This window comes from Bos indicus x Bos taurus, chromosome 23 (assembly GCF_003369695.1).
Source record: "Bos indicus x Bos taurus breed Angus x Brahman F1 hybrid chromosome 23, Bos_hybrid_MaternalHap_v2.0, whole genome shotgun sequence".
NCBI classification, from domain to species: domain Eukaryota; kingdom Metazoa; phylum Chordata; class Mammalia; order Artiodactyla; family Bovidae; genus Bos; species Bos indicus x Bos taurus.
The window spans coordinates 10,633,614-10,649,617 of record NC_040098.1 but is presented as its reverse complement, the minus strand read 5'-3'; the positions used below and the strand labels follow the sequence as shown (position 1 = coordinate 10,649,617).

General features: G+C 37.2%; 1 protein-coding gene across 2 annotated transcripts in view; it reads left to right on the top strand.

Annotated features, from left to right (window-relative positions):
- FKBP5 (FKBP prolyl isomerase 5) overlaps nucleotides 1-16,004 on the top strand; it is a 122,244-nt gene that overhangs the window by 79,238 nt on the left and 27,002 nt on the right. For both annotated transcript variants that reach the window (XM_027525365.1, XM_027525364.1), the window contains exons 5-6: nucleotides 3,508-3,650; nucleotides 4,597-4,711. In XM_027525365.1, coding sequence (XP_027381166.1) covers nucleotides 3,508-3,650; nucleotides 4,597-4,711 — 258 coding nt within the window. The remainder of the gene's footprint in view (nucleotides 1-3,507; nucleotides 3,651-4,596; nucleotides 4,712-16,004) is intronic.

The window sequence follows — 16,004 nt, the reverse complement described above, 5'->3', positions numbered from 1 at the left end:
GTGGTGTTGGAGAAGACTCTTGAGAGTCCCCTGGACTGCAAGGAGATCCAACCAGGCCATTCTGAAGGAGATCAGCCCTGGGATTTCTTTGGAAGGAATGATGCTAAAGCTGAAACTCCAGTACTTTGGCCACCTCATGCGAAGAGTTGACTCATTGGAAAAGACTCTGATGCTGGGAGGGATTGGGGGCAGGAGGAGAAGGGGACGACAGAGGATGAGATGGCTGGATGGCATCACTGACTCGATGGACTTGAGTCTGAGTGAACTCTGGGAGTTGGTGATGGACAGGGAGGCTGGGCATGCTGCGATTCATGGGGTCACAAAGAGTCGGACACGACTGAGCGACGAACTGAACTGAAAGTTTAAAAAAAGTTCGACATCATATATATGTTCTTTTTATGATTCTTCACTCAAAGCAACATTTTAAACTAACCTACCACCTTAGTCCTAATGAGTCAGGTGAGAGGCTTTTATAAAGAAATCTAAATGTTTATTAGGGGAGTAATGAAAGTATGGCATATTCAAAAGATGAAATAGCATATAGCTATTAAAAGTCATATTTTCAGATACTGTCTTTTAACAGAAAAAAATGCCCATATAAGTGTAAAGAGTAGGCTACAAAATGAAGTAAACTATGACCAGAATTTTAAGAATGTATATACAAAAATTTAATATGTGTACAAAGTAGAAGTACACAATTGGAAGAAAATGAACCAAGAAATTGACATTTTATCCCAGATGCTGAAATTGCCTAGATTTTTTTTTCTTATTGTATTCTCTATGTTTTTATATACATTCCAAGTGTTCTATAATGAGTTTTTGTTTTTTTAAATCGGGGAAGTGCTTTTTATGAAGAGGCCCAAGATGGACAGCTTTAGAACCATATCCATGTTCATATCAGGCTGGCTCTTTGCTCAACGTGTTTCATTCCATATCTGAAGTTCTGTGTAAGAGAAACTTAAATGTTCCTGAATGAGAAGAAAAGCCAAAGGCACAGACATTTATATAGCTTGGGGCTCCTGTGGATTTAATAGCCAGACTGCTGTTTCCAGCTTCTCAGGCCTACCATAGACATCATCTGTGAATTAAGCTTTTGCTGATTGCGCCAATCCCCAGCCCAAGGCAGAAGCCACTCTTTGTGTTCTGTGTTGGTGTTCACCATATCCTTAAAAAAACAAACAGGGCGTGTGTCTTTCTGCTGCAGTAGCCAGACAGTTGCATGCTTCTTAGATGGAAGAAGGGAACAGCCACTTTCAAATTTTTAGAACCTAGGCAGACCTTTGCTCCTCAGTAATTGGCTAAATGTCTTGAACAAATATACAGTAGTACCCCCACAATATGATTTCCTCTTTCCAATAAAAGAGGGTGTAAGGTATTATTGGTCTTAAAATAGCAGAGTTGAGAGTAAAAAAAGTTCTATATGGACCACACTAAAACCAGTCATAGTCTTTGAGGAGCATCAATGACTGTGAAGCAGCCTGTCCACAGCAGACTTTACATTTCTTCTGAAGATTCTAGACTGTTCACTTTGGAACTGTGTGTGGGCATATATATTGATGTAGCCCTTTTGGAAGGGCAGTTGGGCAATATCTATCAAATAGAAAGTGCACATCACTTTTGCACTTCTAGGAATTCGCTCTCCAAATATACTTGCACAAAATAGGCAAACATAAGGGACAAAAATCCTTATTAGAGTACTGTTGACGATAATGTTTCTCAAGAGTAGAGTGACTGGAATATTCTGAAGCCACTGACAGTGAAGTACGTCGCTATGTATTTATGATGATGGCGACGACTGTTCTTTATTCAGTGTGTATTATAGCCAGGCGCTTGAATTCTTACAACAACTGTATGGCAAGTACTATTAGTATCTACGCTTTGCAGACAAGGAAACTTGTACAAGGTCACACAGCTAATATGGGCTAGACCTGGTATTCTAATTTATGCAGTCTGGAGTTAAAGCAGGCTGTATTGCTAACTCCTAAAATTCATATCCTCCTATCAGCTGATGAATAAAGATGTGTGTGTGTGTATATATGCATATATACACACATATAGAAATTATAAACATATATATTTATAGCATTTTATAATGTCATATATTTATATATAATTAAAATATATGTATATAAGAATCTATATAATGAAAAAGCAGTTCCGACCTGAATGTATAGTATGCTGTCCTTTTGTTTTAAATTTTTTAAAAAGCAATAGTGCACACTGGAAAGATACAAAAAAGAGAATACAACAGTGGCTTCTTATAAGGAGGGAATGAATGACTTTCACTTATATCTTTCTCTCTTAGGTGTTTGTAAAAATAGGCATGTATACCTTACATATACTTTAAAATAAGTATATCTGATATTTTGAAAAGTTGTAATGCCTAAGACTAAGCTGAAGTCATAAGTCACAAATGCCTTGTCCATCTCTACTTACATACCTTAGCGTAGAGTTCCCCTTATTCTAATCATCCTTACTGTAATCCTACCATCAGCTCTCAGTTCAAGATAACAGCTGTCTTCAAAATTTTGCTCTTTCTGGTACTCATTGCTCACCTGGTCTCACTTTGAATACTCAAGTCTTTGACAGAGCACCTCAAATTTGTATATCATCGCTTGAAGTTTTGTACATTTTCTGTTGTTTTCCAGAGGATTTGGGTTAAGTTTCTTCCCTGGTGGTCCAGTGGTTAAGACTTCACCTTCCAGTGCGGGGCGTGCGGGTTTGATCCCTAATCGGGAGCTAAGATCCCACATGCCTGTGGCCAAAAAAGCCAGAACAATAAAACAGAAGCAGTAGTGTAACAAATTCAATAAAGACTTTAGAAATGGTCCATATCCAAAAAAAAAAAAAATACAGTTTTACAGTTAAGCAGTAAACTTTTAGTTTCCTGGAAGTAAGCAAAAAAAAAATTCTGAGTTCTGTAGTTCTTGTGATTTGGCAGAAGAAGACACACATCATTCTGGTTTTTTAGAAAAACAAAAACCACTTTTTTTTTACTCTAAATTTTGAGGAGAAATCTGTTTCATGGGCCGTTTTATGCAATTTATACTTTTCCAAATGCTTCTTGTTTGTTGTTTTTGTCTACCCAACTAAATTATAAGCTTTCTTAGGACAAATTCCATTTTCTATACTATTTTTATTCCATCTCTGCCTAGAAAACACGCACTTATTCTTACAGTTGAAATTATAAATTAAGCAACAACTGCAGCCCAGCCACATTTCAGAGATTATGTTACCGCCACTTTTCAAAGACTTCGTCTTTGAGCAGTTTAGAATCTGATACCACTTGCATGCTTCTCAGCAGAGAATCTTCTCTGTTCGCTCTCAGGAAAAAAAAAAATCATGATTTGTTTCTTAGTGTGTAACTTTTACTGAGTTTTTTTGTAGCCCCTGCTTCCTAGCTGAGTAGTATATAGTTTAAGGAATGGGAAATGTGTTTGAATTTTTGTTTTGTGAAAGTCTTAAAATATAGCCTATAGCTTTCAACCACTTTTTCCTTTCTCCTAGGCCAAGTTATCAAGGCATGGGACATTGGGGTGGCTACCATGAAGAAAGGGGAGATCTGTCATTTACTGTGCAAACCAGAATATGCATATGGCTCGGCTGGCAGTCTCCCCAAAATTCCCTCGAATGCAACTCTCTTTTTTGAGGCAAGTATGTGTGTGATGTTGCCTTGTTAGCATCTGCTGTACTACAGTGCTGGCTCCAAAGCGACAGGCAGTGCAACGAGGAGCTAAGCTTGCTATTGAGAATCGGATCCAACTTATTTATTTTGGAGCTTGGCTTCTTGAATTGTTTCCCACAAACCCAAGGGGTGTGTGCCAGTGCTTTCTTAGAAACGTGTCTCTGGCACAAAACGGTCATATCCAAATAAACAAAAGAAACCAGGCTTAGAAATAAAGGTTCTGGTCAGTGGTGTGAGTTGTGACATACTCAGACCTGACCAGAGGACAGGATGGGAAATGTGGGAGATAAATGTTGAAATACACCTAAACCAAGTTGTAAAGCTATTTTTATGACAGAGGTTTATGACTGTCCCAGATCTCACTTCCTCATTAGAAGCAATAGGTGGTGATAAAATGTTATTCATCCTGTGTTGAGTCACACATATTTGGCCACACTTAATTAAAAAATTAAGAGGGAAAATGCCTGAAACATTGTACCCAGGTAAAATACACCTTTAGTTGGTTGTAGGCCTGATTCATAGGGTTTAGTCTTACATTTTAAGAAGGGAATTCCATGAATCTGGGGTGAAAAAGTGGTGGCCTCTAGAGTTAAACAAAATTGTTTTGGGCCAGAACTGTGTCACTCTGGCGTTTTGCCCACAAGGCAGTTTTCCTAGTATTTCCTGTCTGTCTTTGCAGTGTAGCCCCACAGGATGTGGTCCTAGACATTATCATTACGTGAAGGTTCTTTCCAGGTATTGAAAAGTGCAGTGTTCTTTTTTCCCTGCTTTTCCAATAACTGAGAAGCACAGATAAATATAAAACAGAGTTTTGTTTTGTAAAATGAAGGAGAATAGTTGCGCTAGTGTTTAAGTATGTTAAATTGAGTTTGTTTGGGCCATTCTCAGCCATATCCCTTTTTCCTTTCTAGATTGAGCTCCTTGATTTCAAAGGAGAGGATTTATTTGAAGATGGGGGCATTATTCGAAGAATCAAACGGAAAGGAGAAGGGTATTCAAACCCAAATGAGGGAGCGACAGTAGAGAGTAAGTACTGCTGTGAGAGGTCCCAGTTATGTGGACGAAATGGAGATTTCCTTTTTAAAATCTTTAAAAGAATAAATGTACTGAATATTTATCTGTAGAATAGTTTTAAATTCAACATTTATTTAATAAGGACTTCATTTAGTAAATATTCACTCAACCTACATGCGCCAAGAACTGTACTAGGTTCTTCAAACTCTTTAAAAAAGTGACTAAAAGGTAAGCCCATCCAATAAGGAATTCTTAGTCTGTGGACTCCTTGGTGTGCCAATAGCCATATTAGTTACCTTAAATATTTATTCATTTATTTCTCACAGTAACCTTTTGAGGTATGATTAATTATCCCTAGGCAAGAAAAGTGAGTTCAGAGAAGTTACATAATTTACCCAAGATTACATTTACTAAATAGAGCAGTAGATGGTAATGCCCTTCAGGGCTCTCAAACTCATCTCACAGGCTGTTGTCAGGATAAAAAATGGTTCATCATATTAGACAGATCAAAACTGGGGATTAATTTATTCTCTTTGGTGTCAGGAGACCTGGGTTCAAGTTCTGCTTCGTCATTTATAGAATGACCTGAAGCTGTTACATTTTTTTGTTTTATTTGCTAAATAGGGTGTAAGAATAGGATGAGGACCAGGGTAGTGGAGCACCCTTCCCCCTCCCAGAGGGAGGTGTGCACATATCAGGTGCCACTGTGTACACGACTTGTCACTGTGCCCTCCAGTCAGCACCTGCTCCTCTCTTCAGTGCACAGTGCATGCTGGAGGACAAGAACCTTTCTTCATCTTTTTGTTTCCAGCGTCACTTACAGAGCCTTACACACATTTGGTGTTCAGCAAATGCTTTCTGCATGGATAAATGTTTGTAAGATGCCATTTACTAAGCCAAAGTACTTCAAAAAAGACAGTTGTGAGAAAGCATAAAGAAATACACCCATTAAAATTAAAAAAAAAAAAATCAAGGGAATTCTCTGGCGGTCCAGTGGTTGGGACTTAGCACTTTCACTGCCATGGCCTGGGGTTCAATCCCTGGTCAGGGAACTAAAGATCCTACAAGCTGTGTGGTGCAGCCAAAAAAAGTTGTTTTTTTAAATCAGTAAGGGATTAGTCTTCAAAATTTATAAACACTTTGATCCTTAACAGCATTAAAACACACGGCCCTCTCAAAAAATGGGCAGAAAACCTAAATAGACATTTCTCCAACAAGGAGATACAGATGGCCCACAGGCACATGAAGAGATGTCCAACGTTGCTAGTTATTAGAGCAGTACAAATCCAAGCCTCAATGAGATAGCACTTTACACTGGTCAGAATGGCCATCATAAAAAATTCACAAACAACAGATGCTGGAGAGGGTGTGGAGAGAAGGGAACCTTCCTACACCGTTGCTGGGAATGTAAATTGGTATAACCACTATGGAGAACAGTATGGAGATCCTTAAAAAACTAAAAATAGAGCTACCATATGACCCTGCAGTCCCACTCCTGGGCATATACCCAGAGGAAAGCATGATCTGAAAGGATCCGTGCACCCCAGTATTGATTGCAGCACTGTTTGCAATAGCCAGGACATGGAAACAACCTAAATGTGTGTCGACAGAGGAATGGATACAGAAGCTGTGGTGCATATAGAGCATGGAATATTACTCAGCCATCAAAAAGAGTGAAACAGTGCCATTTGCAGCAACGTGTGCAGACCTGGAGAGTGTCCTACTGAGTGAAGTATGGCATCCCTTACATGTGGGATCTAAAAAGAAATGATACAGCTAACTTACTTGCAAAACAGAAACAAGACCAACTTACGGTTCCAGGAGGAAGGGATAGTTAGGGACTTTGGGAAGGTCGTGTACACACTACTATATTCAAAACGGATAAACAACAAGGACCTGTTGTATAGCACATAGAACTCTCTTCAGTGTTATGTGCCAGCCCGGATGGGAGTGGGGTTTGGGGGAGAATGGTTACATGTATATGTACGGGCCGAGTCCCTTTGCTGTTCATCTGAAACTACCACAACTTGTTAATTGGCTATACCCTAATACCAAATAAAAAGTTTAAAATTTGAAAAATAAAGGTTTCATTTGAAATAGCATAATGAACTAGAATATCTAGGAATATATGTGACAAAAAATATGTAGGAAGTCCCTTACGGGGAAATTATAAACTATTGAAAGACTAAACTAAATGGATTGTGTGCCCCAAAAAAGAAATACACACATTAAAAAAATCAAGTCACTAAACAAGGATGGCAACAGGAATGAGAGTTCGTTTTTAAAATGTAAACTAGAATAGTTGATTCCCTCATCTTTAATGTTGCATATTGAACCACAACATTATTTTACCTTCTGTTTTGAACCCATTTTTCATTTTCACAGGTCTGGTAAATTAGTTCAAATTTCGCTTTTGTTTAAGTTGGAAACAGTTATAAATAGTATTGTTGTCCTATTGTAGTTAAAGTGTTTAGATAGTTATCATTCTTGGTAAGTTTAGAATAGATGAAGAAGAGCTCAGATGTATAACGTTGGAGAAGCATCTAGACTAGGAGCTGAGAGAGAGGGTTCAGACTGTGGCCAGCTCTAACTGGATGTTGCCTCTCTAGCTTTAGCTTCTTTCATGTACAGTGACACAAGGGAAGCTGTCTTGATTGCTAAGGTCCTACTAGCCCTAAAAATTCTATGACCAAATTCTAAATGTTTATGAAAGTTATAAAAATAATAGGAAATTCTCTTCAGTATATTAATAAGCATTTAGAAATCTTGTCTATAACATTTTTAAAATTTTTATTATGAAAATTTTCAAACATACAAAGTAAAGGATTTTTCACCTATGCTACAGTGACTTCCCTAACTCAGCAATTTATGTTTTAAAACTGGAGGTTTTTGTCAACTAAATTAAAAGGAAAAACTTTTCCCAGTTATAGGCAATACCACAAAGCTACCACTGCTAAATTAAATCAAATCTTGCTTTTGGTAATATTTTCAACGGGAGTCATTTTTTTTAATGTTTCACTGAAATAATTTTTTTTTTTTCTTTAATCCATTGTATATTCTTGCCTCCTTTGTCAAAGATAAGGTGTCCATATGTGCGTGGATTTATCTCTGGGCTTTCTATTTTGTTCCATTGATCTATATTTCTGTCTTTGTGTCAGTACCATACTGTCTTGATAACTGTGGCTTTGTAGTAGAGCCTGAAGTCAGGTAGGTTGATTCCTCCAGTTCCATTCTTCTTTCTCAAGATCGCTTTGGCTGTTCGAGGTTTTTTGTATTTCCATACAAATTGTGAAATTATTTGTTCTAGCTCTGTGAAGAATACTGTTGGTAGCTTGATAGGGATTGCATTGAATCTATAAATTGCTTTGGGTGGTATACTCATTTTCACTATATTGATTCTTCCAATCCATGAACATGGTATATTTCTCCATCTATTAGTGTCCTCTTTGATTTCTTTCACCAGTGTTTTATAGTTTTCTATATATAGGTCTTTAGTTTCTTTAGGTAGATATATTCCTAAGTATTTTATTCTTTTCGTTGCAATGGTGAATGGAATTGTTTCCTTAATTTCTCTTTCTGTTTTCTCATTATTAGTGTATAGGAATGCAAGGGATTTCTGTGTGTTGATTTTATATCCTGCAACTTTACTATAATCATTGATTAGTTGTAGTAATTTTCTGGTGGAGTCTTTAGGGTTTTCTATGTAGAGGATCATGTCATCTGCAAATAGTGAGAGTTTTACTTCTTCTTTTCCAATTTGGATTCCTTTTATTTCTTTTTCTGCTCTGATTGCTGTGGCCAAAACTTCCAAAACTATGTTGAATAGTAATGGTGAAAGTGGGCACCCTTGTCTTGTTCCTGACTTTAGAGGAAATGCTTTCAATTTTTCACCATTGAGGATAATGTTTGCTGTGGGTTTGTCATATATAGCTTTTATTATGTTGAGGTATGTTCCTTCTATTCCTGCTTTCTGGAGAGTTTTTATCATAAATGGGTGTTGAATTTTGTCAAAGGCTTTCTCTGCATCTATTGAGATAATCATATGGTTTTTGTTTTTCAATTTGTTAATGTGGTGTATTACATTGAGTGTATTACATTGGTGTATTACATTGTTAATGAGGTGTATTACACCTCAAGAAACAAGAAAAAAGTCAAATAAATAACCTAACTCTACACCTAAAGCAACTAGAAAAGGAAGAAATGAAGAACCCCAGGGTTAGTAGAAGGAAAGAAATCTTAAAAATTAGAGCAGAAATAAATGCAAAAGAAACAAAAGAGACCATAGCAAAAATCAACAAAGCCAAAAGCTGGTTCTTTGAAAGGATAAATAAAATTGATAAACCATTAGGCAGACTCATCAAGAAACAAAGGGAGAAAAATCAAATCAATAAAATTAGAAACGAAAATGGAGAGATCACAACAGACAACACAGAAATACAAAGGATCATAAGAGACTATTATCAACAATTATATGCCAATAAAATGGACAACGAGGAAGAAATGGACAAATTCTTAGAAAAGTACAACTTTCCAAAACTCGACCAGGAAGAAATAGAAAACCTTAACAGACCCATCACAAGCACGGAAATTGAAACTGTAATCAAAAATCTTCCAGCAAACAAAAGCCCAGGTCCAGACGGCTTCACAGCTGAATTCTACCAAAAATTTAGAGAAGAGCTAACACCTATCCTGCTCAAACTCTTCCAGAAAATTGCAGAGGAAGGTAAACTTCCAAACTCATTCTATGAGGCCACCATCACCCTAATACCAAAACCTGACAAAGATCCCACAAAAAAAGAAAACTACAGGCCAATATCACTGATGAATATAGATGCAAAAATCCTAAACAAAATTCTAGCAATCAGAATCCAACAACACATTAAAAAGATCATACACCATGACCAAGTGGGCTTTATCCCAGGGATGCAAGGATTCTTCAATATCCGCAAGTCAATCAATGAAATAATTTTTAACTTTCAGAAAAGTTGCAAAACTAGTACAGAGAATTTCCTCTTAGCTTCCCCTTTACTTAACCACAATACATTAGCAAAATCAGGAAATTAACATGGATTCAGTGCTATTAACCATTCTGCACATCTTAACTTTAATGTCACCAGTTGCCATGTCGATGTCCTTTTCCAGCACACCATCAAATTCAGCATCCAACATTGTAATTTAGTTGTCTCCTTCAATCTGTGACAGTTTATCATCTTTCTTGTTTTTCATGACTTTAACACTTTTGAAGATAACTGGCCAATTATTGTAGAATATCCCTTAATTTGGGTTTGTCTGATGTTTTCCCCTGATCAGATTGAGGATACACATATTTGGAAAAATACCACATAAGTGATGTTGTGCCCTTCTCAGTTACCAGGAGGTGCATGACATTGGTGTCTCACTGCTGGGGATATTAACTTGGATCACTTGGTTAAGGTGGGGTCTATGTTTTTCCACTATAAAGTTACTGTTTTTCTGTCCATAATTATGAAGTATCTCATTGGGAGGGAAATATTAGGAAACTATGGGAATAACCTCTTTTACATCACACCTTCACACACTAACTTTAGCACCCTTGAATGAACGGTTTTTGTATGCAACAGTTATTACTGTGGTATATAATTTGCCTAATGGTGACTTTTCTATTTCCACTGTTTCTTCTACATTTAGTTAGAATTCTGCTGTAAGGAAGAACTGCCTCTTCTCCCCTGTTTGTTTATTCACTTGTTTATTTACACCAGTATTGACCCATGGATATTGTTTTATTCTGTAGGTTATTGTTCATTAGTACTCTTGTTGCTCAGATTGTCCTAGATTTGGAAATTGAAAATTCCTTCAGCTTGGCTCCTTTGTCCTTTCAACACTGTTTCTTGAGCACATGCTTGCTTTGGACACCACTGGATGCTCAGGGTTTATTTGGTTAATTTTCCTGCCCCAGGTGTAGAATCAGCCATTTCTCCAAGGAGCTCTGATTCCTTTTCCTGGAGAATGGTATTTAGAAATGAAGATCTGGGTGCTAGGTATACTCAAGCTATGGAATGTTATTGCTTCTAAGGGGTCCAGGAAACACATGTACTTCAATGTGCATCTGTACATATCTATGTATACTTCTGTATTAGTATGTGAATATGTATTAACTCATTATTGACTAGAAACATATTAATACATTTTCTGTCACCTGAACTTTATTGACCAGAGACTTTTCAAGATTTATTTATAAATTGCTGGCCACAGGTGTTAGTTTCTGCTGAAATTCCCTGGTCAATAATACGTTAAAAACTATGGGTACGTACTGACACTTTCAGTTTCACCCCATCACAGATTTGTTTTAGCCTTCTCTCTGCTTCTTTGAAACTGCTTTCTCCTACAGTGAGAAACCTGGCTCTCATTATCCACAGTATATTTATTTATTTGCTTAATCATAGTATACACAGAAAGCAGTTTCAGAATTGCTAACCCATACCCCTCCAATATTCTTGCCTGGGAAATCCAATGGACAGAAGAGCCTGGAGGGCTACAGTCCATCGGGTCGCAAAGAGTCGGACATGAATGAGTGACTGAATGCACACACACACACGCACACCACCCCCCCCCCCCACCCCACCCCCGTGAAAAGCAGATTTCCTAAGTAGGATGTGTCTTGAAAGTAGTTCCTTTTGTCCTGAGCCTGTCATACACTGAAAATACTACTCTCCAACTTAGGTTAGTTCTCTCATTTTCATTCCCTTCGTTGTGGTTATGTTACTCACTTGTAATACAGTTAAGTTCATCTGTTATGTTTGCCTTCCATTGGAGTTCCCCTCACACTCTGGTTGGTTTTAATTATTTGTTTTTGGGGTATATGAAACATTACCATGATTCTAGATGATATAAAAAGATACACTCAGAAGTGTTATCCCCCTCATCCTACTAACCTGTCCCCATTACCTCATTATTTCCATTCTGTTCCTAAATTTCTCCCTCTTATAGGTAGCCAGTCTCATTAATTCTTGGTTTATTCTTGTATTTTTTGGCAGAAATGAGCAGATATATTAATTTTTTCTTATAATCCCTTTTTGCATGAAGGATAATATTCTATCTTATTCTATCTAATATTCTATCAATATTCTATATTGATATATATTATATATTGTATAATATATTGATAGAATAGTAGAGATCAATGAGTTCAGTTCAGTTGCTCAGTCGTGTCTGACTCTTTGCAACCCCATGAATCACAGCACGCCAGGGCTCCCTGTCCATCACCAACTCCCGGAGTTCACTCAAACTCACGTACATCGAGTCGGTGATGCCATCCAGCCATCTCATCCTCTGTCATCCCCTTTTCCTCCTGCCCCCAATCCCTCCCAGCATCAGAGTCTTTTCCACTGAGTCAACTCTTCGCATGAGGTGGCCAAAGTACTGGAGTTTCAGCTTTAGCATCATTCCTTCCAAAGAACACTCAAGACTGATCTCCTTTAGAATGGACTGGTTGGATCTCCTTGCAGTCCAAGGGACTCTCAAGAGTCTTCTCCAACACCACAGTTCAAAAGTATCAATTCTTCGGCGCTCAGCTTTCTTCACAACCCAACTCTCACATCCATACATGACCACTGGAAAAACCATAGCCTTGACTAGACGGACCTTTGTTGGCAAAGTAATATCTCTGCTTTTCAATATGCTATCTAGATTGGTCATAACTTTCCTTCCAAGGAGTAAGCATCTTTTAATTTCATGGCTGTAGTCACCATCTGCAGTGATTTTGGAACCCAGAAAAATAAAGTCTGCCACTGTTTCCCCATCTATTTGCCATGATATATATCTATATATAGAGAGAGATAGATAGATATCTATGTATTAGATGTGTATTATTATCTATATTATCTATAATATATATCTACATATTGATATCTAATATTCTATCAACATGTTATATTGATATATAATATTCCATATAGAATTCTTTCTATTCTAATATATTCTGTGAATAGAATTTTTGATATATTGGAATAATCTTTTATATAATTTTATTCTTTTCTGTCTCTAAATAATATTAAGAAAAGGCAATGACTAATTTTTTTGTCTCTCTTGTTAGTTTGTATTTTCCTGGGGAATTTTAGAGTAAATGGTTTATTCTTTTTTATCCCAGAAGCCCTTTTGGGTTTTCTGGAACAAATCAATTTTATAAAAATTTGTTGTATTGTCAGTTGTCAAGGTTAAGGTGTTCCGCTCTCCCTCTGTGAAACCTATATGAAGCTCTTTGCAACTCTGTGTGGGAGGAGGACAGAAGGTTGACTCAGAAGTGGTCCCTGTCAGAAACCAAGATCACCTTGTTCCTTTTAAAGTCTTCTCAGTCTTGTCTTGACTGATGTGCCTTTTTTGCAGCATCACTATAGACTATTCAAAACCAAGTAGAAATCCTAGAACTAAGGCCAGTTGTGAAAGAAAAACTACAGACAGTGATCATCCATTATAATGTGTCATTATAGATATACAAGAGGGACTGAGTTTCCTGTCGTTTCTGTATAAAGGTACAATGAATAGTCAGGGGAAGGGGCCCACAGGCTTCAGAAGTGATAGACACGAATTTTGAATCTCAGAATCACTATTTGATATTTTTATGACTTTAGACAAGTTACTTAATCACCTTGAGCATCCATCTTTCTCATCTGTAAAATGAGAAGAATAATTTTTTTACCCCCACAGATTGTTGTGACAGTTAAGAAAGGTGCCTAGAATGTGGCAGACACTTAATTTCTTTATCTTCTATATTATGTTTATATCATATGTTTTGCTGTCTTTAAATAGATTTAAGGAAATAAACCCTAGACTTCTCTTTCCCTTATACTCTCCAGCCAATCCATTAGTAAATCGTTTTCCTCTACCAGGTTTGATCTGGAACCCATAATCAGTTTGTCTTTGGTAACAGTCTTTAAAATAATTATATACCTTCTTAGTAATCTTACCTAAATCATATTTCTCCAGGATTTTTGTTGGTTGGTTTTTTGAAGAACAAAGTTATGGATGGAATCAAAAGGCTTATATTGAATTGTGATCTTTTGTTTCCTTTTAATGGTTTCTTTGTGGAAGACAGAATTGCACATTAATTTGACAGAACTTAATCTTTCTCAAAGAAATTGTGATATTTTACTCCCTCTGTCAGGATCCTAATGGTTGCAAATCAATAGATCCTGTTCCAGTGTGTGTTTTTATGTCAATTAAGATGACCATCTTGTAATTTTTATGCAATGTTGTCCTTTTTCCATTAAAGAAAAGTTACTGTGTTCTAAGGTCCTCTAATTGACATTATCATGATGACTGATACTTTAGTCATCATACTTTAGTTTCATTGCCAGTAGTGGCTACATTGTTACTTTTAAGCTTTGTTTTCTTAGAAAAACCAATTGACTGACATGCAACTCTGAAGAGCTACCAGCTCCTCTTCCCCCACCTCCCATCTCTCACCTCTTCTGATTTGTTAACTTTGTGCTTGGAGTAGGTACATCAAAATGCTCTCTGAGTTAAACTAACTCTTACCTCACAGTACTTTCAACCACATCTGAATGCAAAGAGTACAGACAGTCGGCAGTATTTTCAAATGTGGAAGTTTCAACAGAGTGATCTACAGGGAGTTGAGTTGTTGGGAGTACCCTTCCCCCTCACCTTTCCCTCCACGAATCCCACTGAAATGAGAGTTGGGGAAGGGAAGGGGATAGATGGAGAATGATTTCAAAAAAGAGGAAGAAATCTATGTTAGTGGTAGAAAACAGGAAAACTTCAAGAAGTATGTCAAAAATTATGAAGAATTTCTGGAATATGTAGATAAAATTGGACTGATGGAAACTAGACTCAGGAAACCCAACCCACAACAGGTGTAAAGACCTCTGCAGAGCTACATACTGTTCTTTTCCATAGACTTGGGCAGAACTCCAAGCTTGGTTAGCTGGTACAAGGGAGCCAAAGCAGGCTATGGGGCAATCATAAGGGTTGTTATAAAACAGTATGGAACAGCTGGGCCAGCAAGCTGCTTATGTAGCAAGTTCTCAACTTTGGCTGAATTTAGAATTACCTGAGGAGCTTTTAAAATCCTGATGCCCAGGTCTCAGTCCAGACCAGTTAAATAAGAATATTAGATCTCAAAGGATGGAACTCCAGGCATAAGGATTTTTTTTTTTTCATATAATACAAGTTGTATAATTGGGTCAGTGACTTAACATGTAATTTTATTTAATGATACATAAATATTAATCAAACACCCAGGAATCAGACAGATGTTAAGCAGCTAGACGAATTCTCTAAGGAGGTTATGAGCAGCGACTTCCCCAGCAGTCCTGTGGTTATGACTCCATGGTTCCAATGCAGGAAGCATGGGTTCGATCCCCAGTCAGGAACTAAGATTCCACACTTGGTGTGTGGTGTGGCAAAAAAGAGGTTACAAGCTGAGTTTCTTAGAATTAACTGCTGTTTATGAGAAAAAATCAGATTTCTAGACCAAAACAGATTGTAATTTAAGAGGACTGGGATGGGGTCTAGAAATCTGCAAATTTAAAAAAAAAAACTCTCCAAGGGATTCTACTTTGCAGCCAGGGATTCAGAATTACTACTGTAGGGCTTGGCTGTGACTTTTGCTCCCAGACTAAAGTCAGTAAGGCTAGATTTCTGAAATAAAAATAGGGATCTGCCTCGGAAGACTCCATGTGTTAGGACTTGGACTGCAGAATAAGAACATAAAGTACCTTTGAACTTTGAAAACAGATTTGAAGGGGGAAAAAGTGAAAGAGCAACTCTGCCCAACAGTAAATAAGCTGAAGTGTCTTGTTCCTGAAGTAAAACTTTCTCCTACGTCACCAGTGGAAAAAGGTGTCCCCAGCCTTCCTGTGCACATCATCTCAGCACATAGTAAATGCTCAATAAATATCTGTGGGCTCTTCACCCAGAGATCCCCATGATCAGCCCACCCTTCTTGGGAAAAGGCTTACCTAATCCAAGAGCTTAGAAAAGCTGTGCCAGCTAACTAAACTCACTTGATCTTTCTGAATCCTTCCTTTATAATATGGCCAAATAATACAGAATCCTCAGCAGATTCTGAAACAGAAACACTCAGATAGACTTGTCTAAGTATTCAAAATACTAATACAAAATACTAAGAAATAGAAGAGAACTTTCAAAATACTAATTACTATCTTCAGAGATATTTAAAACAGGATATTGAATTCATGACTCAAGATCAGCTTCTCTGAAAATGAAGAAGATAAGAAAGTATCTGTAAATTAAGAATGTGATTATCAAAACTGGAATACCAAGGAAGGATTGAGAAGCAAAATGGACA